Source organism: Salmo salar, chromosome ssa08 (assembly GCF_905237065.1).
Source record: "Salmo salar chromosome ssa08, Ssal_v3.1, whole genome shotgun sequence".
NCBI classification, from domain to species: domain Eukaryota; kingdom Metazoa; phylum Chordata; class Actinopteri; order Salmoniformes; family Salmonidae; genus Salmo; species Salmo salar.
Window position 1 is genome coordinate 8158391 of NC_059449.1, and position 23345 is coordinate 8181735.

The 23345-nt window shown below is 42.4% G+C and overlaps 3 protein-coding genes and 1 long non-coding RNA gene across 9 annotated transcripts in view; 3 read left to right on the plus strand and 1 right to left on the minus strand.

The window, feature by feature from the left end:
• Positions 1–23345, plus strand: part of LOC106606466 (zinc finger protein 205) — a 322856-nt gene that overhangs the window by 146590 nt on the left and 152921 nt on the right. The window lies entirely within an intron of this gene.
• Positions 1588–4448, plus strand: LOC106606468 (zinc finger protein 34-like). Its single transcript, XM_014202681.2, has 3 exons — positions 1588–2076; positions 2664–2794; positions 2989–4448. Exons 1-3 carry the CDS (start codon positions 1797–1799, stop codon positions 4153–4155), a joined length of 1578 nt encoding a protein of 525 aa, XP_014058156.1. The 5' UTR covers positions 1588–1796; the 3' UTR covers positions 4156–4448.
• On the plus strand, positions 7579–13546 carry LOC106606467 (zinc finger protein with KRAB and SCAN domains 1-like). Of its 2 annotated transcripts, none has more exons than XM_014202678.2 (3): positions 7579–10364; positions 11499–11629; positions 11815–13542. In XM_014202678.2, the coding sequence occupies exons 1-3, from the start codon at positions 10091–10093 to the stop codon at positions 13009–13011; spliced, it is 1602 nt and encodes a 533-aa protein (XP_014058153.2). In that variant the 5' UTR covers positions 7579–10090; the 3' UTR covers positions 13012–13542. The 2 variants fall into 2 exon arrangements, with proteins under 2 accessions (XP_014058153.2, XP_045579140.1); XM_045723184.1 differs by lacking the exon at positions 7579–10364 and adding an exon at positions 10371–11077 and having other exon boundaries at positions 11815–13546.
• LOC106606470 (uncharacterized) lies at positions 16942–20769 on the minus strand. 3 transcript variants are annotated; one of them, XR_001329063.2, is made up of 3 exons: positions 20221–20769; positions 18805–19200; positions 16942–18706 (listed from the first exon to the last, which is right to left on the minus strand). It is a non-coding gene; the product is annotated as an uncharacterized lncRNA (long non-coding RNA). The 3 variants fall into 3 exon arrangements; XR_001329064.2 differs by having other exon boundaries at positions 18805–18925; positions 19031–20769; XR_001329062.2 differs by having other exon boundaries at positions 18805–20769.

A 23345-nucleotide genomic window follows, 5' to 3' on the forward strand; every position in this document is an offset into this window, starting at 1 on the left:
TAGAGTTGTATGGCATTGAAGCTCGTCTGGAGGTTAGTTAACACAGTGTCCAAAGAAGGGCCAGAAGTATACAGAATGGTGTCATCTGCGTAGAGGTGGATCAGAGAATCACCAGCAGCAAGAGCGACATCATTGATGTATACAGAGAAAAGAGTCGGCCCGAGAATTGAACCCTGTAGAGACTGCCAGAGGTCCGGACAACAGGCCCTCCGATTTGAAACACTGAACTCTATCTGATAAGTAGTTGGTGAACCAGGCGAGGCAGTCATTTGAGAAACCCAGGCTGTTGAGTCTGCCGATAAGAATGTGGAGGATTAATAGAGTCGAAAGTCTTGGCCAGGTCGATGAATAGAGCTACACAGTATTGTCTATTATCGATGGCGGTTATGATATCGTTTAGGACCTTGAGCGTGGCTGAGGTGCACCCATGACCAGCTCAGAAACCAGATTGCATAGCGGAGAAGGTATGGTGGGATTCGAAATGGTCAGTGATCTGTTAATTTGGCTTTCGAAGACCTTTAGAAAGGCAGGGCAGGATATAGGTCTGTCGCAGTTTGGGTCTAGAGTGTCTCCCCCTTTGAAGAGGAGGATGACCGCGGCAGCTTTCCAATCTTTGGGGATCTCAGACGATACGAAAGAGAGGTTGAACAGGCTAATAATAGGGGTTGCAACAATGCGGTGGATAATTTTAGAAAGAGAGGGTCCAGATTGTCTAGCCCTGCTGATTTGTAGGGGTCCAAATTTTGCAGCTCTTTCAGAACATCAGCTATCTGGATTTGGGTGAAGGAGAAATGTGGGAGGCTTGGGCAAGCTGCTGTGGGGGGTACAGTGCTGTTGACCAGGGTAGGGATGGCCAGGTGGAAAGCATGGCCAGCCGTAGAAAAATACTTATTGAAATTCTCAATTATTGTGGATTTATCGGTTGTGACAGTGTTTCCTAGGCTCAGTGCAGTGGGCAACTGGGAGGATGTGCTCTTATTCTCCATGGACTTTACAGTGTCCCAGAACCTATTGGAGTTTGTGCTGCAGGATGCAAATTTCTGTTTGAAAAAGCTAGCCTTTGTTTTCCTAACTGCCTGTGTATATTGGTTCCTAACTTGCCTGAAAAGTTGCACATCGCGGGGACTATTTGATGCTAATGCCATACGCCACAGGATGTTTTTGTGCTGGTCAAGGCAGTCAGGTCTGGAGTAAACCTGGATGATGAGTTAAGGGTGAGTAGTAGGCCTAGGCCAATACATAGTGATACAAATTTGTGCTTCACTCAAGGTTGGCTTCTTCTTAGCATTCATGCCCATGGTTATCAACTGCATCGCAGAATTGGAATGTAAAAAAAAAACAGAAAATAGATATGGTGGCAGCTGCATTGAAATACTTGGGTGTATGAGGTTTTACTGCAGAAGAGTTACAACACCGTTGGCCTGGTGTAGGATCAGTTAGGGTCAAATTAGTGGAATGGGGGTGTTGGTATATAGGTGTAGGGTTTGTTGGTGGAGCAGTGTTTTGCTTTTTAATTTTTGTTTCACAAAATGTTACGTGATCGACCACACACTACCGCACAGTAGGTGGCGGCAAGCACAAACAAAATGTGTGAACGCCAAAGACACCAAAGAGTAAGAAGTAAACGGACGTGAACAGTGAGTTTCCACGTTAGTGTTTTTATAGTCGTTATTTAGACGTTTATTAACACATTGGAAATCAAAATATGACTCCTTTAACTGCACAGAATCACATACTTAATTCGCGTTGGAGACAGGACTTGATATTATCTTGGTAACGATAGCTAGCTGCTAACAATGGCTAACTGTATGGTTTTTCACACTCAAATAGCCTCCGTTATGGAGGTGCTAGCTAATGCAGCCGTGGCAGATGTATGTAAACTTGTAGACGACGACTATGCAGTATTTCGTTTGGAAATAACTCAAAGCCAGAAAGAAAACAGGGTTTTGCGGAGGAAACTACAGCTACTCGAACTGAAGGTGACACGGGAGCGCGCAGAGAGGACAATGCAACAGCGCGTCGTCACCAGTCGTCCCAGAAGTGTCAAGATTCCCGACCGATACAAAATGGCAAGAGGTACCATTAGCATTGGGCCGAGACAACCCCTCTGCGCATGTGACTTTTGACGCGTTAACCAGAAATGGGTCTGTTTTTGGGTCGGATGCAATAATTGCCCTAATTACTTAGCCATCTTGCACAAAGACACTATCATATTCTAAACATATTGATTTACTGCATTTCCTAGTATTTACTCATTGAAAACAATATGATGCATGGAACATAATCGATCAATAAATAGTATATCAATAAGTTATGCTAAGTGTTACCTTACATCCTTGCCAATTCTAGTCAGTGTCAAAACTGTCAATAGTGTGTACAATATAGAGTTGAGCATTGATAGTACCTAACCACCTCTTGGCTCCTGAGTGGCGCAGCGGTCTAAGGCACTGCATCTCAGTGCAAGAGGTGTCACTACAGTCCCTGGTTCGAATTCAGGCTGTATCCCATCTGGACGTAATTGGGAGTCCCATAGGGCGGTGCACAATTGGCCCAGCATCGTCCGGGTTTGGCCGGGGTAGGCTATCATTGTAAAGAATAATTTGTTCTTAACTGACTTGCCTAGTTAAATAAAAGGTTACATTTCCCCCCAATCACTTTCTCAGGTGAAGGACATCTCACTGGAGGCCACAGGAGCTTTGTGAAGCCAGTGGGAGACAATACATGGACAGATGACCAACCAATCACTGTTGATGAGGGGAGTGGATCCTCAACCCAGCACGTTATCATGATAGAGGTTAGTGTAATCGTATTACATCAGAATTACAGTACATCAAATGTGTCCCGTTTATTTCAGAAAGGCTCCCGTCTGCTATGCTTACATGTACATACTTATTAATCTGCCAAGGTTGAGCTTGTGAGACTTCCCTATGACATTGTTATCCTATTCAACTCATGTACCGGTAATAACCTCCTCTCTTAATGTGTCAGTCTGCAGATGCCAAGGCTGCAGGTCCTGGGGTCAAGCAGGAGAGGACTGAAGGAGAGGACCCACGGCACAGCAGAGACATCCAGACTGGTGCGGCTGTAGCCATGGAGGACCCCGCCACCATCCCAGCGCAGCCCAGCTCCCGACACAGCATCACGGAGGTCAGTGGAACGCTGAACGCCATCCTTAGGTCAGAGTCAGAGACTTTAACTGTGACGCAAAGGCTTTTACACACAGGATCTGACGACAGGTCAGACACAGAGAGACTGGGGAGACTGGGCTGTCCTCCTGCTCCCGGCTCAGAGTATTTACTTTACAGTAACCCAAGCCTGGTTCATTCCCATCGGGACTCAGGTGACGCGTTAGAAGCTGGTAATGATCGATCTTGTTCTTACGCTATAGAGATGGACCCTGGCAACATATCCTTAGGTTTAGAGACACATGCTGATTCGTCTAGAGGGGACTGGAACCGGTACAGTAGTAGTGTATACTCTGAAGGGTGCCTAGATAAGAAAGGGGAGTGTCTAGTTGTAGATGAAGTGACTGTGAAAGTGGAGGGCGACGTTCCTCCCACATGGAATGCAGCTTGTGCAGGACTCTCACAGGGCAGAGATTTCTTAGATTACAGTTTAGAGAGGAATCTAAATGTTGTGACCCACTCCCCTTTACACGTGCTCAGGGATCGCGACCCAGTGTCCACGTCGATTGCGCCTTCCGATTTACAAGGCTGTGTCCTTTTCGATCAGGTATTGAACTCAAACGACAGGGCTAGAGCCCAGACTCAGGGAGGGGGAGCCACATCAGGCAATAGTAAAGAGAAACGGTTCCTCTGCATGTTCTGTAACAAAGGCTTCAGCTGCACCCAGAAGGTGGAGATCCACCAGAGGGTCCACACAGGGGTGAAACCCTTCAGCTGTACCCAGTGTCACATGCGCTTTGCCCAGGCTGGCCACCTGAAGAGGCACCAGAGGGTCCACACAGGGGTGAAACCCTTCAGCTGTACCCAGTGTCAAATGCGCTTCGCTCAGGCTGGTGACCTGAAGAGGCACCAGAGAGTCCACTCAGGGGAGAAACCCTTCAGCTGCCAGATGTGTGAGAAGAGGTTCTCCCGCCAGCACCAGCTGAAGATGCACCTGAAGGTCCACACAGGAGAGAGGGCATTCTCCTGAAGGCATATATAGATTTCTGTGTTTAATATTTCTGAATATTATATTGCATCCAGACATTGTGTAATAAGGCATACATATACATACGCAGAGTCATGTAGTAACCCAAAAAGTGTTAAACAAATCAAAATATATTTTATATTTGAGATTCTTCAAAGTAGCCACCCTTTGCCTTGATGACAGCTTTGCACACTCTTGGCATTCTGTCAACCTGCTTCACCTGGAATGCTTTTCCAACAGTCTTGAAGGATTTCCCACAGACCACTTGTCAGCAGACCACTTGTTGGCTGCTTTTCCTTCACTCTGCGGTCCAACTCATCCCAAACCATCTCAATTGGGTTGAGGTCGGGTGATTGTGGAGACCAGGTTATCTGATGCAGCACTCCATCACTCTCCTTCTTCATCAAATAGCCCTTACACAGCCTGGAGGTGTGTTGGGTCATTGTCCTGTTGAAAAACAAATTATAGTTCCACTAAGTGCAAACCAGATGGGATGGCGTATCGCTGCAGAATGCTGTGGTAGCCATGCTGGTTAAGTGTGCCTTGAATTCTAAATAAATCAGAGTGTCACCAGCAAAGCACCATCACACCACCTCCTCCATGCTTCACGGTGGGAACTACACATGCGGAGATTATCCGTTCACCGACTCTACGTCTCACAAAGACACGGCAGTTAGAACCAAAAGTCTCATCCACAGGTCTAATGTCCATTGCTCGTGTTTCTTGGCCCAAGCAAGTCTCTTCTTCTTATTGGTGTCCTTTACTAGTGGTTTTTGTGACTGCACTTGAAGAAACTTTAAAAGTTCTTGACATTTTCCAGATTGACTGACCATGTCTTAAAGTAATGATGGACTGTCATTTCTCTTTGCTTATTTGAGCTGTTCTTGCCATAATAAGGACTTGGTCTTTTACCAAAATAGGGTTATCTTCTGTATACCACCCCTTCCTGGTCACAACACAACTGATTGGCTCAAACGCATTAAGAAGGAAAGAAATTCCACAAATTAACTTTTAACAAGCACACCTGTTAATTGAAATGCATTCCAGGTGACATTATGAAGCTGGTTCAGAGAATGCAAAGCTGTCGAAGGCAAAGGGTGGCTACTTTGAAGAATCTCAAATACTAAATATATTTTGATTTGTTTAACACTTTTTTTGGTTACTACATGATTCCATATGTGTTATTTCATAGTTGATGTCTTCACTATTATTCTACAATGTAGAAAATAGTAAAAATAAAGAAACCCTGGAATGAGTAGGTGTGTCCAAACTTTTGACTGGTACTGACTGTATGTATGCATTTACTTATATTTGTTGTATTATACAGGGCGCATTTGAAAAAGAGACCTAGGTCTCTGTCCTTCCTGTAAAAATAAAGGTTAAATTAAAAAAAGACAACGTATAGAAAATTGGGTTCCGCTTTAAATGACATTCAGCTTGTAAAAGCTTCATAAACACTACAAATGTGCTACAAATCTATTACCATATGTCATGCTTTATAAAGGGTTCATAAATGTGGCATAACTGTGACAACCACCAATGTCATGTGACATAACCCACTAACGTGCTTTATTAAGGGTGGCATAATCACCGCTTATTAAAGGTCTTTATTATTTTGAGGCTTCACAAAGCATTTATAACCCTGTCATGCATCTTGCTAATTGATTGGACATTACAAAGGTAAGATATTGGGTTCGATTTCCAGGACCACCCATATGTAAAATGTATTCATGCACGACTAAGTCGCTTTGAAAAAAAGCATCTGCTAAATTTTACATATTATTTTTCACTAAAACATTTCTAGGATGGCACAACCTCTTTCCCTCTTGGGTGCATAGTCAATATTGGACCCGACCTCAACTTCCCCCAAAGTGCTCCCCCCCCCCAAAATGTTCAACTTTTTTTTCCCCTATTTCTTTTTTAATTTTTTTTTTACCAAATTCCGTTTTCTTTTTTTCTTCTTCCGGGTTTGGGATTAAGCACAATTTTCAGGATTATCGGTGTTCACAACTATGCTTAAACCACATCAGGACATGGATGACTTAAGGTCTGGGAAAAATCTAAGTAACTTTATTTTTGAGTGTAGTTGCAGTTTATTTCAGTAAGCATGCCCTGCACCATTGTTTGGTTAGCAGGTGTTCTGTAGTGCATTAAGTGCATGTGATAAGAGTCGACCACCAATGGAATGAGTGGAGTAAAAGGCCAGCAACACTCCATATTATTCAGAAATGACACCATACAGTGCATTCGGAAATTTTTCAGACCCCTTGAATTTTTCCACATTTTGTTACATTACAGCCTTATTCTATAATGGATTAAATGTTTTTCCTCATCAATCTACACACAATACCCCATAATAACAAAGCATAAACATTTTTTTTTTTAAATCCACATTTATTACAATTAAAAAACAGATACCTTATTTACATAACTGTTCAGCCCCTTTGCTATGAAACTCGAAATTGAGCTCAGGTTTATCCTGTTTCCATTGATCATCTTTGAGATGTTTCTTCAACTTGATTGGAGTCCACCTGTGGCAAATTCTATTGATTGGACATGATTTGGAAAGGCACACACCTGTCTATATAAGTTCCCACAGTTGACAGTGCATGTCAGAGCAAAAACCAAGCCATGAGTTCGAAGTAATTGTCCGTAGAGCTCCGAGACATGATTGTGTCGAGGCACAGATCTGGGGAAGGGTACCAGTGGCCTCATCATTCTTAAATGGAAGAGGTATGGAACCACCAAGACTCTTCCTAGAGCTGGCCATCCGGCCAAACTGAACAGTCGGGGGAGAAAGGCCTTGGTCAGGGAGGTGACCAAAAACCCGATGGCCACTCTGACAGAGCTCCAGAGTTCCTCTGTGGAGGTTGAAGAACCTTCCAGAAGGACAAACATCTCTGCAGCACTCCACCAATCAGGCCTTTATGGTAGAGTGGCCAGACAGAAGCAACTCCTCAGTAAAAGGCACGACAGCCCGCTTGGAGTTAGCCAAAAGGCACCTGATTCTCTGGTCTGATGAAACCAAGATTGAAATCTTTGGCCTGAATGCCAAGCATCACATCTGGAGGAAACCTGGCACCATCCTTACAGTGAAGCATGGTGGTGGCAGCATCATGCTGTGGAGATCTTTTTTAGCGGCAGGGACTGAGAGACTAGTCAGGATCGAGGGAAAGATGAATCGAGCAAAGTACAGAGAGATCCTTAATGAAACCCTGCTCCAGAGTGCCCAGGACCTCAGACTGGGGCGAAGGTTCACCTTCCAACAGGACAAGGACCCTAAGAACACAGCCAAGACAACGAAGGAATTGCTTCGGGACAAGTCTGAATGTCCTTGAGTGACCAAGCCAGAGCCCGGACTTGAACCCGATCTAACATCTCTGGAGAGACCTGAAATTAGATGTGCAGTGATGCTCCCCATCCAACTTGACAGAGCTTGAAAGGCTCTGCAGACAAGAATGGGAGAAACTCCCCAAATACAGGTGTGCCAAGCTTGTAGCTTGAATTTAAATGTAACTTTTTTTAAAGGTTGAGTTTGTAGTAAAGTGTTGAGTTAGACGAAATACTGTAGCTCCTTCCTAAATCATTATTTCAAATCATTTTGGTGACTTCACAGCAAATGCTACCTATTCGAAATGTAACTAGCTAGCAGGCTCAGCTAAATACAAATCCCCCTATATACAGCGACATCATGAGATTTGTAAATGAAAGAGGAATATAATAATACAAATTGAATGGAGTTTCCCCATCTTCCCATTTTGTTTCTGGCAGAGCACAGAAATGCCCTTATCCAGGATGTGTGACAAAGGCATTTCCTAACGGATCTGCTAACTTTCTTTGTTGTTACATTAAAAGTTGAAACCAACAAGCAGTACCTCCAGCAGGAAGAGAGGCAAGAACCATTTGTCCGCCATCTCACTGACAAGCTACACTATTCACAGCCCTGTGTAATATTCAATGCAATCGCATTATTATAGTTTTTGAAACATGTCTTTAATGCATATTTGTTTTAGCTGTTAGGGAATTATAACTGTTAATACATTTGTTCACATCAAAGGCTTTATGTATGTGTTATAAATGACCAAAGGGGTCTGACTTTAAAGTACAGCGTCACGCATTATAGCATCTTTATGGATGTGTTATGAATGACTGACTCACTTCAAACTAAGTATTACAGGACACTACATAGTGTCAATAAATAGGTTATTAACAGTCTGCTGATTTATGAAGGTTCTCTCATGATCCACAGGTTATTGTATGGTGAGAGAGGTATTTGATGGACCTGCAAAATGTGTGTGTGTCAGAACCAAGAAGATTTGGGAGTAGTCCAACCTGAAATTACCACACCAGGTATTACTCTACTGTTCCCATGCTGGAGACCAGGGCTTGATTACAATGTTGCCAACATTTTGTGGCTGATCTTTCAGTGTGGGAGTGGATGAATGTGTCAAAGACCTGACTGGGCCCAGCACCGCGCATATGGCTCATTTTTGTTTGTGTGTGTGTGTTTCTGTACTGAGGAACATGTAACTTGGTTCCAGAAGAAAGACACTTTCAATTTCTTTCAGTTGGGGGCTTTCATCAAGGTAAGTGTTTATTGGTGTAAAGTCGTCCTTAGGCTATTGCGCACACACAGCACATACTGTATAAACCTGGGATATCAACAATTCAAAGTTGGCCTTAGTGGGAGTGGCCATAGAATTCTATAGGAGTGACCTTACTGAGTATAACATATGTCATCATCACTAAACAAAGTCATAATTATGGCTAAACCCTGCCCATTTCCACAATTGATTTTCTTAAGTGATTTTAAACCTAACCCTAACTAATGAAGGCTAAGTTTGATGCGTTGGTCCACAAGACTTTCCACACATTAGGACGGAAGTGTCTGGGAATGAGATTAGGTGTAACATGACATTAGAGCATATGCCATCCTTCAGCACAACATGTCACCCTTTATAAAGCACATGTTTATATCATATTTGACATAGTAGGTTACGTCACATTTGACATTGGTGATTGCCACATTTATGAACCTTTTATAAAGAATGACATATGGTTATAGATGCTTTTTATATATATTTAACCTTTATTTCACTAGGCAAGTCAGTTAAGAACAAATTCTTATTTACAATGACGGCCTACCCGGCCAAACCCGGACGACGCTGGGCCAATTGTGCGCCGCCCTATGGGACTCCCAATCACCGTCAGATGTGATGCAGCCTGGACCCTAACTAGGGACAGCAGTGAGGCCTCTTGCACTGAGATGCTGCGCCACTCGGTAGCCCAATGTAGTGCTTATGAAGGCTATAAACTGAACGTAATTTAAAGCGGGACCGTCCAATATGAAAAAATAATTGTATTTAAGCTAATTGGCCACTCTAAAGGGCCGCAAATGAGCAGCAAATTCCTCTGGGTGTTAACTCTGTGATTTGAAACTAAAGTGACCCTGAATAAAATGGATCCCCCTTTTACTGCATACAGAAAATTATGTAAGGTGCCATAAATGATAGTACACACACAAAAAACATTGACCAGTTTGTATTTAATTTTGTTTTCAATCCTATCAAAATATATTTTAGAAATACTTGTAATTATTGGTTGTATGATAACTAGTATAAAATATCGATAATTCTGCACATTTTCGCCTTAATTATTAATGTACAAAGTAATAGGAAAGAATTCTTATTCTGAAGGATTCCAAAAATCCGTGACCTGGAAGTACTTAGCTAGTTATTCTTGCCTGCTTCAGTGGTAAAAACATTTACGTTTTTATTAACGTTTTTATTGTTGTGATTTAGACGCTTGTTAACACCCTGGAAGTCTAAATATGACTTAACTGCACTGCATCACATACTTACCCTAGGTCATATTTTAATTCGCGTTGCAGACGGGGCTTGGTTGATAACATCTATCTAGATAACGCTAGCTGCTAACAATGGCTAACTGTATGGTTTTTCACACTCAAATAGCCTCCATCATGGAGGTGCTAGCGAATGCAGCCGTGGCAGAGATCTGTAAACTCGTAGACGACGACTATGCAGTGTTTCGTGTGGAAATAACTCAAAGCCAGAAAGAAAACAGGACATTACGGAGAAAACTACTGGAACTGAAGGTGGCACGGGAGCGCGCAGAGAGGACAATGCGAGAGCGCGTCCTCGCCAGTCGTCCCAGTGTCAAGATCCTCGACCGATACAGAGGAATGGCAAGAGGTACATTTTTGCAGGAGGACGACGAGGGTGCGCTGCCTGTCGCCTCTAGTGTATAGCACAGTGCCCATCTCCCCGTTTCCCTCTGCACTAGGTACAGATTGTAACACCAGATAATGAATGTGATTCAACCAAACATTTTTGGACCATTATACTCGTAGTTACAGGTGTGGCTATACAAAACGTCGCCAGAGATGAACTAATCTCACCTGCTATTGGCGATACTATCTTCGTCCTCGATTTGTGGAAACAGGAGTCTAATCAAATGTTTGTGTCCAGTTGCAGGGAGTCCGTTTTATTTTAAAAACTGTACATTTTCTCAATTCAATCCGATTTTTGGTCCATGAAGTAACCAAGATCGGTGCCTGTCATCATGACGTTAGACAGTTTTGGGTGGACTCACCTGTCTCAATCAATGGTGGAGTTAATTTTGCTTGGCGGTGCACCTGGTAAGTGGAGATTAATTTATGGACCAATGGAATGGTCTAAAATGCCCAAACTCTGGTGCGTCATTCAAAACGAACTCAACCAGTGAGAGAAGATTTGAAAAAGACAGGATTGAACATTGTTGGATTAGTTAATGGACCCCCAAAAAATGATTTATTTTAATAACGGAGCATTTTCTAAATTCAAACAGACCCCCTGCAACTGGACAGACATTCTATGAGACTCCTGTTTCCACTAATTGAGGATGAAGATAGTACCGCCAATACCGGGTTAGTTGAAAAATCTCTGGCTACATTTTGTATTGCCACACCTGTAACTACTAGTACTATAGATACCAAATGTTTTGGTTAAATCACATTATCCGGTGTTAGTCTGTAGCCCATCTGCACATGTGTTTTATCCAAAATTGGATCCTGGTCAATTTTTGGATAGTATGTATTAATTCCCCTATTTACTGAGCTATCTAGCACAAAGACACTATCATATTCTAACCAGATTCTTGATTTACTGCTTTTCTTATTATTTCCTCAATGAAAACAATGCGATGCATGGAACATAATACATCTATCAAGAAGTTATAAGAAGTGTTACCTTACATCCTTGCCAATTCTAGACGGTGTCAATAAATATACTGTTAATCACTGACAGTAGCTAACCTAACCACCTCTTTTTCCCCAATCACTCTCTCAGGTGAAGGACATCTCACTGGAGGCCACAGGAGCGTTGTGAAGCCAGTGGGACACAATACATGGAGAGATGACCAACCAATCACTGTTGACGAGGGGAGTAGAACCTCAACCCAGCACGTTATCGTGATAGAGGTTAGTGTTGCATTTAAAAATGAATTACAGTTCCTTTTGCAAATCAAATGTGGCCCATTTATTTCAGAAAGGCTCCCCTCATCTATTCACTTGCTTACATGTACATCCTCATTTATCTGCCATAAGGGAGCTTGTGAGGCCCTATGGCAACTCAACTAATGTATAACCTCCTCTCGTCTTGTCAGTCTGCAGATGCAGAGGCTGCAGGTCCTGGGGTCAAGCTAGAGAGATCTGAAGGAGATGAGTGCCCACGGCACAGCAGAGAAATCCAGACTGGGGTGGATGGAGCGCCCCTTGTAGCCACGGAGGACCCCACCACCGCCCCAGCGCAGCCCAAGACCCAATGCAGTATCACAGAGGTCAGTGGAACGCCGAACGCCATCCTCAAGTCAGAGACAGACACCGAGACTTTAACTGTAACACACAGGCTTTTACACACAGGATCTGACCACAGATCAGACCCAGAGAGGCTGGGGAGACTGGGCTGTCCTCCTGCTCCTTGCTCAGAGTATATACCGGTATTTCCCCATAGCCAAAGGACAGTTCATTCCCATGGTGATAGTGACGTGTTAGACACTGGTGATGATCCGTCTTGTTCTTACACTACAGAGATGGACCCTGGCAACATATCCTTGGGTTTAGAGACACAAACTGATCTGTCTAGAGGGGACTGGAACCAGTACAGTAGTAGTGTATACTCTGAAGGGTGCCTAGATAAGAAAGGGGAGGGTCTGGTCGTAGATGAGGTGACTGTGAAAGTGGAGGGCGATGTTCCTCCCACATGGAATCCAGATAGTCACCTAGGAGACGGACACTCACAGGGCAGATATTTCTTAGATTACAGGGGAAGTTTAGAGACAAATCCAATAGTCGCAACCCACTCCCCTTTACACTCATTCAGGGATCGTGAGCCAGCGTCCACCTCAATGGGGCATTCCGATTCAAACGGTCTCGTCCCTTTTGATCAGGTATTGAACTCAAACGACAGGGCTAGAGCCCAGGCTCCGGGAGGAGGAGCAACATCAGGCATTATTAAAGCGAAACGGTTCCTCTGCATGTTCTGTAACAAAGGCTTCAGCTGCTCCCAGAAGGTGGAGATCCACCAGAGGGTCCACACAGGGGAGAAACCCTACAGCTGCCCCCAGTGTCACATGCGCTTCACCCAGGCTGGTGACTTGAAGAGGCACCAGAGGGTCCACACAGGGGAGAAACCCTACAGCTGCCCCCAGTGTCACATGCGCTTCACCCAGGCTGGCAGCCTGAAGAGGCACCTGAAGGTCCACACAGGGGAAAGGCCGTTTGCCTGTACGCTTTGCGGGAAGAGGTTCTCAGAGAGGACCTACCTCAGGATACACCAGCAGAAAAACCATCCCACTCTATAAAATGTAAACCATTCTACTTTATAGCTTATTACATTTAGATCAAACCCTGCATCAAATACAGATTCATTTTCATTGTTGTCTGCAGAAAAGATCCACAGATGCATTTGGAATAATGAGATTAACAGATTTCATTGTTGAATATTCCTGGTTAGAATATTGCATGCAGACATTGTGTGATATATATATATATATATAAGCCTAAAAAGTCTGTAACATAGTGTTTGTACTGAATAGTCTATATGATGTTAGGAAATGCCTGTTTCATTTTTAATGGTGTATTTTAAAATGTGTTTATGTTCAATAGAATGAAAAGTCCCATTTTGGTGACTCTTTAGTATTCAGTACCAGTCAAAAGTTTGGAAACACCTACTCATTTAAGGCTTTCTTTATTTTACTATTTTCTACATTGTTGAATAATTGTTAAGACATCAAAACTATACAATAACACATGTAGTAACAAAAAAACAAAAAAAGTGTTGACAGATAAATATGAGATTCTTCAAAGTAGTCACCCTTTGCCTTTGACAGCTTTGCACACTTTCAACCTGCTTCATGAGGAATGCTTTTCTAACAGTCTTGAAGGATTTCCCACATATGCTGAGCACTTGTTGGCTGATTTTCCTTCACTCTGCCATCCAACTTATCCCAAACCATCTCAACTGGGTTGAGGTCAGGTGATTGTGGAGACCAGGTCATCTGATGCAGCACTCCACTCTCCTTCTTGGTCAAATAGCCCTTACACAGCCTAGAGGTGTGTTGGGTCATTGTCCTCTTGTAAAACAAATGATCGTCCCACTAAGCACAAACCAGATGGGATGACATATCACTGCAGAATGCTGTGGCAGCCATGCTGGTTAAATGTGCCTTAAATTCAAAATAAATCACTGACAGTGTCACCAGCAAAGACACCTCCATGCTTCACGTAAACCACACATGTGGGAACCACACATGTGGAGATAATTCGTTCACCTACTCTTCGTCTCACAAAAACACAGCGGTTGGAACGAAAAATCTCAGATTTGGATTTATCAGACCAAAGGACAGATTTCCACCAGTCTAATGTCCATTGCTCGTGTTTCTTGGCCCAAGCAAGTCCCTTCTTATTGGTGTCCTTTTAGTAGTGCTTTCTTTGCAGCAATTCGACCATGAAGGTCAGATTCACGAGGTCTCATCTGAACAGTTGCTGTTGAGATATTTGTTACTTGAACTCTGTGAATAATTTATTTGGGCTGCAATCTGAGGTGCCGTTAACTCTAATGAACTTATCCCCTGCAGCAGAGGTAACTCTGGGTTTCATCATACCGCTTGATGGTTTTTGAGACTGCACTTCAAAGTTCTTAGTGTTCCGCATTGACTGACCTTCGTTTCTCTTTGCTTATTTGAGCTGTTCTTACCATAATATAGACTTGGTCTTTTACCAAATAGGGCTATCTTCTGTATACCACCCCTACCTTGTCACAACACAACTGATTGGCTCAAGCGCGTTAAGGAGGAAATGAATTCCACAAATTAACTTTGAACAAGCCCCACCTGTTAATTGAAAGGCATTCCAGGTGACTACCTCTGAAGCTGGTTGAGAGAATGCAAAGCTATCGTCAAGGCAAAGGGTGGCTACTTTGAAGAATTCGTTTAACACTTTTTTGGTTACTACACGATTCCACGTGTTATTTCATAGTTTTGATGTCTTCTATTATTCTACAATGTAGAAAAGTGTTTTTTAAATTTTTTTTATGGAATGAGTAGGTGGTTACTGGTACTGTACATCACATCTGATCTCACCCTATTCTGCATATACCCGACAGCGCTTTATAACCAGTATACACTTACTAAATATACCTACACATACCCACACTAACAAACACCTACTCTACACGTCCAAATAGTTTAGTCAGGTTTGTCTGACTTGACTTATTATAGTGAACTTATATTTACACACATCTCTAAATGTGGAAAATGCATTGTTGTACAATTGACTAGGTATCCCCCTTTCCCATCATATTTATGTCCACCATGATGGGTTTAACAACCATGAAGTCATTCTGTAACCACAGTATAGGACGCAAACGTAGTGGGGATGGGTAAACGCTCCGGGACCATACTTACAAAAATTAGAGGTTAAATTAAAGCATCCGCCAATTAAAATCATTGACGTATTTGCACGTGATTAAAGGCTTCATGTTAACTGTTCCCATTACATAAACTTGCACATTTACTCCTATGCTAATCTCACCAGGTGGCCTTGATTATTTCCTGTAATAAATTGTGTATTTACAAATTAAAATCGTCAACGTAGTTGGATGTGTTTCAACACTTTTTCATGGAAGCGTCCTTAACAGAAGTATAACCGCACACTGATAATCATAGCAACTACATCACGTGTATTTGACTTACTGGTCAAATTGCTGTGTAGAGTGACTAGCTCAGTTCGAATCTCACTTGAGATTTCCCTCCCTTTGAAATTCAATGTATTTTGTGTTAAGGGACGTAGCCTACAGCCAACAGTTAGAAAATTAAGGTTAATAATTAATATAATAAGGAGCTACCTTTTTCTTCAGCCTTGCAGACAATCTGCTATGGCCTAATAATCATATTGCATAGGCTATATTATATGGACTTGTAAATGTAGGCCAACGTTTTATATGCATATTTATAATAATCTACTTCGTCACGTTATTTGACTCGACGAGCATTCAAGTGTAATAGAGTAGGATTACAGGTTGCACTCTCACTATCCTACAGATGGGAGTATTGCAGTTATTTAAATAAAAAAGTGTATTGTGAGTCCGGACCCGAACACACACAGCCTACTGTATGTAAAATGTTCAAAATCGACAGTCTTAATGGAGGAAGACACGTATCAGTATCAGATGGTGAATTACTTATATTTGACAAAGTTATCCAACTCTGATTCTCATATTCTGTAATATAGGAATTCCGATCACGAATATAGCTATAGTCTACATTCATTCACGTCAGATAGTGTCCTCCTTATGCTTTAACTTATTAATGCATATGGGACTTTGTATGGTACACTTCAATTCACTTCGACAATGTGTGTGAGAGGCTATAGACCTACATAAATAAAAATGTATCACTCCTTGAACCCTCATATGAAATCCATTAATTCAATGTAAAAATGCAGACCGGTAGATAAATAATCGACACTACTATAGTATAGGCTCTATTACATAGACGTGTAGGCCTACACCTACATATACAATGATATGTGTATTATAATCATCCACTTCGTCACATGTGGAACATCAGTGAACAGTATTTTCCTTACCAAAAACGCTTGCAGCGAGGGGTGTTCGAACCCGCGGTTAATATACACTGGCGTTTACTAAACCGCTTCTGCGCTATTTGCCACCTGGAAAACAATGATGGTTACCTTACGTTACAATTCCATGAGACGGATTTTTTTACAATGTACGATCAATTTAAATGTTGTACAGACCTCATCTTTTCTCCGTAAAAGCACATGGATGTATGTGAAACGGATAAGCAAAAACGTGGAACTTTGACATATATACAAAAATGTTACTTTAGTAAGTCTCCTAGTCAAGGATGCGTCGATTATGTAATATTGTCAATCTACACTTGAGACAGACCAAGTGAACAGGAACAAAAGTAAACCTCGAATTGAGGTTTAAATGTATCCCTCTGGTGGCCAAGTTGTCCTATTTTAAGAAATGCCATTGGTTTGTGGAGAAAAAGTTAAAGGTCTTTGATAGGCTGATACGGATTTTTTTTACAGGTAATAATCACTGCCACCTGGTGAGGTTAGCATAGAGCTAAATGTTCAAGCTTGTGTAATGGGAATCGCTAACATTTAGCTTTGTAAAGTGTTGGTTAACATGTAAACAATTGGTCCCATGTTTCATGAGCTGAAATAAAAGATCCCAGAAATGTTCCATACATACAAAAAGCTTTTCTCAACTTTTGTGCACAGATTTATTTACATCCCCATTAGTGAGCATTTCTCCTTTGCCAAGATAATCCATTTGACAGGTGTGGCATATCAAGAAGCTGATTTAACAGCATGATCGTTACAGGTGCACCTTGTGCTAGGGGACAATACAAGGCTACTAAAATGCCACATAAGTATCAAGTTCAATGTGCAATTGGCATGCTGACTGCAGGAATGTCCACCAGAGCTGGTGCAGAGAATTGAATGTTAATTTCTCTACCATAAGCTGCCTCCGTTTTAGAGAATTTGGCAGTACGTCTAATGGGCCTCACAACCACATGTAACCATACCAGCCCAGGACCTCCACATCTGGCTTCTTCATCTGCAGTATCGTCTGAAACTAGCCACCAGGACAACTGATGAAACTGGGTTTGCACAACCGAATAATTTCTGCACAACATGTCAGAAACCGTCTCGGGGAAGCTCATCTGGGTGCTCGTCGTCCTCAACAGGGTCTTGACCTGACTGGAGTTCGGCGTCGTAACCAACTATAGTGGGAAAATGCTCGCCTTCGATGGCCAGTGGAGAAGTGTGCTCTTCACGGATGAATCCCAGTTTCAACTGTTCCGGGCAGATGGCAGACAGCCTGTATGGCATTGTGTGTGGGCAAGCAGTTTGCCAATGTCAATGTTGTGAACTGAGGTCCCCATGGTGACGGTGGGGTTATTGTATGGGCAGGCATAAGCTACAGACAACAAACACATTTGCATTTTATCGATGGCAATTTGAATGCACAGAGATACCATGATGAGATCCTGAGGCCCATTGTCGTGCCATTCATCTGCCGTCATCACCTCATGTTTTAGCATGATAATGCACTGCCCCATGTCGCAAGGATCTGTACACAATTCCTGGAAGCTGAAAATGTATCTGTAGATTAGGGCCTCATTTATTTCAATTGACAGATTTCCTTATATGAACTAACTCAGTTTAGAATATCTACACTGACCAAAAATAAACGCAACATGCAACATTTTACTGAGTTAGTTCATATAAGAAAATCAGTCACTTGAAACATTCATTTGGCCCTAATCTACAGATTTCACATGCCTGGGAATACAGGTGGACACATTTTCAGCTTCAAATGCAACATGCAACAATTTAAAAGATTTTACTAAGTGTTTTGATTACTTTAAAATGTAGTAACAGGTCCATGTAGAATAAACCACCCTTTACATAATATCATAGAAGCAGTGTTCTGCTAATATAACAATGTGAAACTTTCATTGTCATTCCTATCAGCATTTTGTCTGGTAGTAATGGGGCAAACATGTCAGAGTGGTCATACCTTCCTGTGTGGTGTCCCATATACAACAGGAGTTCCCTGATCCTGGTTCAGAATACACAGGGTTTCTCCCTCCACATATTGACTGATAGCATTCAATTCAATCATTTAAAAAAGGCAATACAAGTAAAAATTGTCTAGTAAAATGTTAATGCCAGGTCTCGCTCTATTCAGAGACATCAGTGTCAAGCCTGTCTGTTAGTCTGGACTTCATCACATCATCTTGCAAGTCTCCATGTGCTGGCTCCATAGATGTTTCTGTGAACACATACATAGTCACTGTTCTATTACCAATGGCAGTTAGGATAGGTGATATCTGACACACAGGTAGGTACTATGTTGAAGTTTGAACAAGTCAAATAAAACCTGCCCAATTATGGTCTCCCCCATCAAACGACTGGCTGCCGTCTGGCAAAAGCATCTGCAGTCCATCTGTAGAACTAGGCAGAGTTGAATCAGAGTTTATCTGTGACAAATGTAATGAAAAGGGTGTTGCAAATACTGGACATTTCTGCTGTACTGTATTATTCGTGATCACCTTCTGTCCCACATTGTGGATGTGTTGAGTGCCAGGTCTCTCTCCATTGAGACGTCACTATCAAGCCTCTGTCGGTCAGGACTCCATCACATCTCTCCATGTGCTGCCACCATAGCTTAATCTGTGAACACATACACAGTCAGTGTTCTATAACCAAATAGCAGTTAGAATAGGTGATATGACAAACAAACTATGTTGAAGTTTGAACAGGTCAGACTAAACCTACCTAATTCTGGTCTCCCCATCAATGACCGCTGGTGAGCAGGCAAGAGGTGAGAATTGAGGTAAGGTCTTTGCCAGCACCCCGCTTGTGCTTGGTCAGTCACACACAAACACAGAGCACTGATTACATTATCAATGGTGGTTATGACTCGATTGGTGGAACCAAGCTGCTCGCTGAAATAGAACGGTAAACATTTGACCAGGTCAAATGTCACCAACCCGATTCAAGCATCCTCCCTGTTCAATTTATAGGAATCGTCACAGCGAGGGCATGTCTGCGTGATGCTAAGGGTCCCCTTGCTGGTCTTCTCTATATTGCATGTTTGGAAGCAAACTGGATATCTCTCGAACAACTGCTGCAAGCAATCCTCATAAACAATGGACTTCCTCATCTTATGAGGTTGTGTTAGGGTTATATGATAGACAGCCAAGTGGTAAATTGCATTTTGTTAAAGAAATGACAAAGCTTTTTGATAATGCACTTCAAAACCAAAATTACTGTACTACTTGTATCTGCTTGACTGGGTAATTCACCTAATAGTTTTAACAAAACCGTGTTTTTTTTACACAACCTTTCATATAACACACATTGCCGTTGTTGATGAAGCCGCCTGTGTCATCAGGGCAGTAACTCGGGTCAAGCTAATTCTAGGTCGTCACTAGTTACCACAGCCACAAAGTCAAACACCTCGCCTATTTCTACAATTTATCTTATTAAAATGTGATTTTTAAACGTAACTTTAAATTAAGACCAACATACATTTTTAAATGTTACATTCATTTTTGCCATATAACCGATTGTGGATGTGGAAACCATAATGATATGCTTTATAGATGTAGACTGACTGTAGCTCCAGATTGGATTCAGGCCAGTGACGCCATTGCGGGTTGTTGCTCCTAGTTCATCGTATTAGTCAGACTCACACATGAGTTAACTATCACCATAGTTGCATTTATTATTTAGTTTTGCCTTTGGAAATAACGTACAGAAGACACTTGCAAATCCGACATGTCAAATGATAACGTTATATAACCAGCAGTATGAGCTATTGTAACGAGCTAGCTAGCTATGCTAACAATAGCTAAAACGTTAGCTAGCCTGCCTCGCTTTGTCAAAAGATAGCTACTTAACCAGCAATAACGTTAGCTAAATTATACCAGAGGTCATATAACAGTATCTCTGGTTATACTCACCACCACCGAACGTTGCACACCAGCTAGCGTTACTATACTGGTGGTGCAGAGGGGACTGGCGAACTCCAACCGCCTTTCCGCATACTAGGGTCCTTCGGCAGGGCATGCAAACCATATAACTTTGGGTGTGGAGTCATGGTCAATCCACACAGGGCTTTTTAGTCATAAACGGCGGTGATGAAAAAAAAGAGCCCCATTCTGAAAAGCGAAGCGGATGGGGCGAGTTGCACGTGGAGCGAGGCAAAATTGGGGATGATTTGTTGACATAATTGTAATCCAAAACCAACCTTCATTTACTCGTTGTGACGCACTTGGTTCCAAACTCCGTTTTTGACAAGACTGACATTGACAAAGACTGATTGCCCTATTTTCACACTATAATAAATGTGTGTGACTCTTATCAATGCCACATAGGCCATTTAATGGGATTAGTTGATTATGGGCAGTCGCTCTTTAAGATCTTTTATTAGGCTGAAATTGTTACAGGAAATAATCAATGTTCACAAGTATGGCCCCTTACAAGTTGAAAGTGTATTTATTACCTGTGTGTACGTACCTGAGGGAGTGTATGTCGGTGTAATCTGTATCACCTCTTCCTTCCAGGAGGAGGGTCCAGAGGTGCTGCTGGTGAAGAAGGAGGGATGTGAAGAGGGTCTGGGGAACCCGGTCATGGATGACAACCGGACTACACAACCTCCCGAAACCACAGAGGAACCAGTTGAACAGCACAGGACCACACACAGTCTCACTGCGGGGAGCCCACTGTGAACTACTGTCTGAATGGTATTAGGTCAGGGTCTGTATCCACAAAGCCTCTCAGAGCAGGAATGCTGATCTGTGATCAGTTTATCCTTTTAGATCATAATGAATATAATTATATGGAAAGATCCTAGATCAGCAATTCTACTCTGAGACGCTTTGTGGATACGGGCCCAGGTATTGATTCAAATTGTCTTAAGTGTGGGACCATGCTTTTGAAATATCAAACCATTAAAGAGTGTCAAGTAATCAAATCAACTAACATGTTTGCATAGTACTCATTGCAATCCCTCATTGCCCGATCAGAAGATGCTCATATCAGATTTCTTGATCCAACATCCTCTCACTCTGTATCTCTTACAGTCAGTAGACATGGAGGATGGGAAGCCTGATCTGCTGCTGGTCAAAGAGGAGACAATAGTAGACAGACCAGAGAGCATTGATCTGCTGAGTGGACTAAAGATGGGGGAGCAAGGTAAGGGAGAAATACATATAGCCTACATACAGCAATAGATCTTCAATGAGAATAGTGATGCACCTGGGAATTTTTGTCTGAATTTTCATCATTCATAAAATGAAATCAATACAACCTATGTTATAATGTATAAACTTGAAACTAGAGTTCTCTCTGCCATGTTTGTAAAGTCTATTTTCTAACATCTTCCTGCAGGTCGTTGGCTGGAGGCTAATAGTGGAGACTGGGTGGCCAACTTGGATTCCCAGACCCAGAAATGTGCAGCCAAGGACTCTGGGGATGACATCACTGAGCAGGCCAGGACCATAGGCGACATATTGGAGGTCAGTGGATGGGACAGCGTCCTCAACCTTGAGCTGCGGTACAATACTGTTAACCAGAAACAGACAAACACAAAACAACATCCAATCTTAGTCTCCATGACAGCAAACTGTCTGAGAACAGGCCAATGCGTAGATCTGGTCTGCGGCGACAGGGAGGTGTCCGTATCTGGTGGGAGAGAACAGACACAGACTCAGCTAGCGCTGCTCCGTCCTGCTCCTATAGCTGTGACTCAGAGAGACTGATGGAGCCTCAGGTTAACCCCCTAGCAGGTTCTGCCTTCAGCCTGCCTTCTATAGGATCTATCAACTGGAACATGGACCATGTGACAACACAGACACTCCCTGGACTTTGTCCTCCTCACACTCTCCTAATGTTAAACCAGACCTCGGACAATGCCAGTGCCTCAACACTAAATGGCTACACAAACAAATGACAGTAGTAGAGACAGAATCAGTAAAGGTGGCAGCGCCTAAGCGAAGCGCTTCCGGGTTCATTCTGTGAGAAGTCCTTCAGTTTCCCCATAGAGGTGGAGATCCACCAGAGGATGCACACGGTGGAGAAATCGTTCAGCTGTGCCGGGCCAGTTTCTCCTACTCGTTCAACCTAAAGAGGCACCATATGGTCCACACAGGGGAGAAAACCTACAGCTGTCCCCAGTGTGAGGAGGTTCTCCCACCAGCTGAAGAGGCACCTGAAGGTCCACACGGGAGAGAAGCCATTCACCTGTACGCATTGCGGGAAGAGGTTCTCAGAGAGGAGCTACCTCAGGATACACCAGCAGAAAATGCACACAGTATAGTAACATGTAATAAATGACTAGTTAGTGTGTTTGTAGTTCACTCTGTTCATTTGGGATATAGTAGGGAACTAGATGAGGTGAACTGAGGAAAGAATGAGTATGATGAGGCAGAGTAGATGATATGGTTATGGTTGGTGTGATTGTGTCTGTAAAAGTGCTTCACTGATGAAGAGTGACAACTATGTCCCTTTAGGTTGATACTGGTGTTTTATAGTGAGATAATGATAGTGCCTTAATTCACTTAATTCACATCCATGTAATGTTGAACCCAAAGTATTCTAAAATTAATTTGATCAAAGCGAGGGTACCAGCTTTACAGAAAAGGTAGTGTTACCATAGTGAGAAGTTATTCTACTTGTATTGTACAAAACAATACATAACAAGTACTATACTTCATGTTATGTGACTATGTCAATTTTGTTGAAATTAAATAAAAACTGTGCTGACTGATTTGGCTATTTTTGTATCATTGCAGGGACTGAGTTTCCCTTATCTCAGTCGAACCACATAATTTTATTTCATTCTTGAATCAAAAGAAATGGACATTTTTATAATAAACTCCAATGGGTCCATATTGTTAGGTTTGTTTGTGGTTACCATTTATAATATAATGTAATGTTTCTGTGTCTACAACAAAGAGTTTCTTATATAAACCTTTATATGCTCTTCTGCTCAATTTGTGTTTATAGTCTGCAGTCAATGAGGACCTGCTGATGTCCGGTGTTGCTGACGGAAGAGACTGGACCTCTGAAGTGGCTAATCACAAAC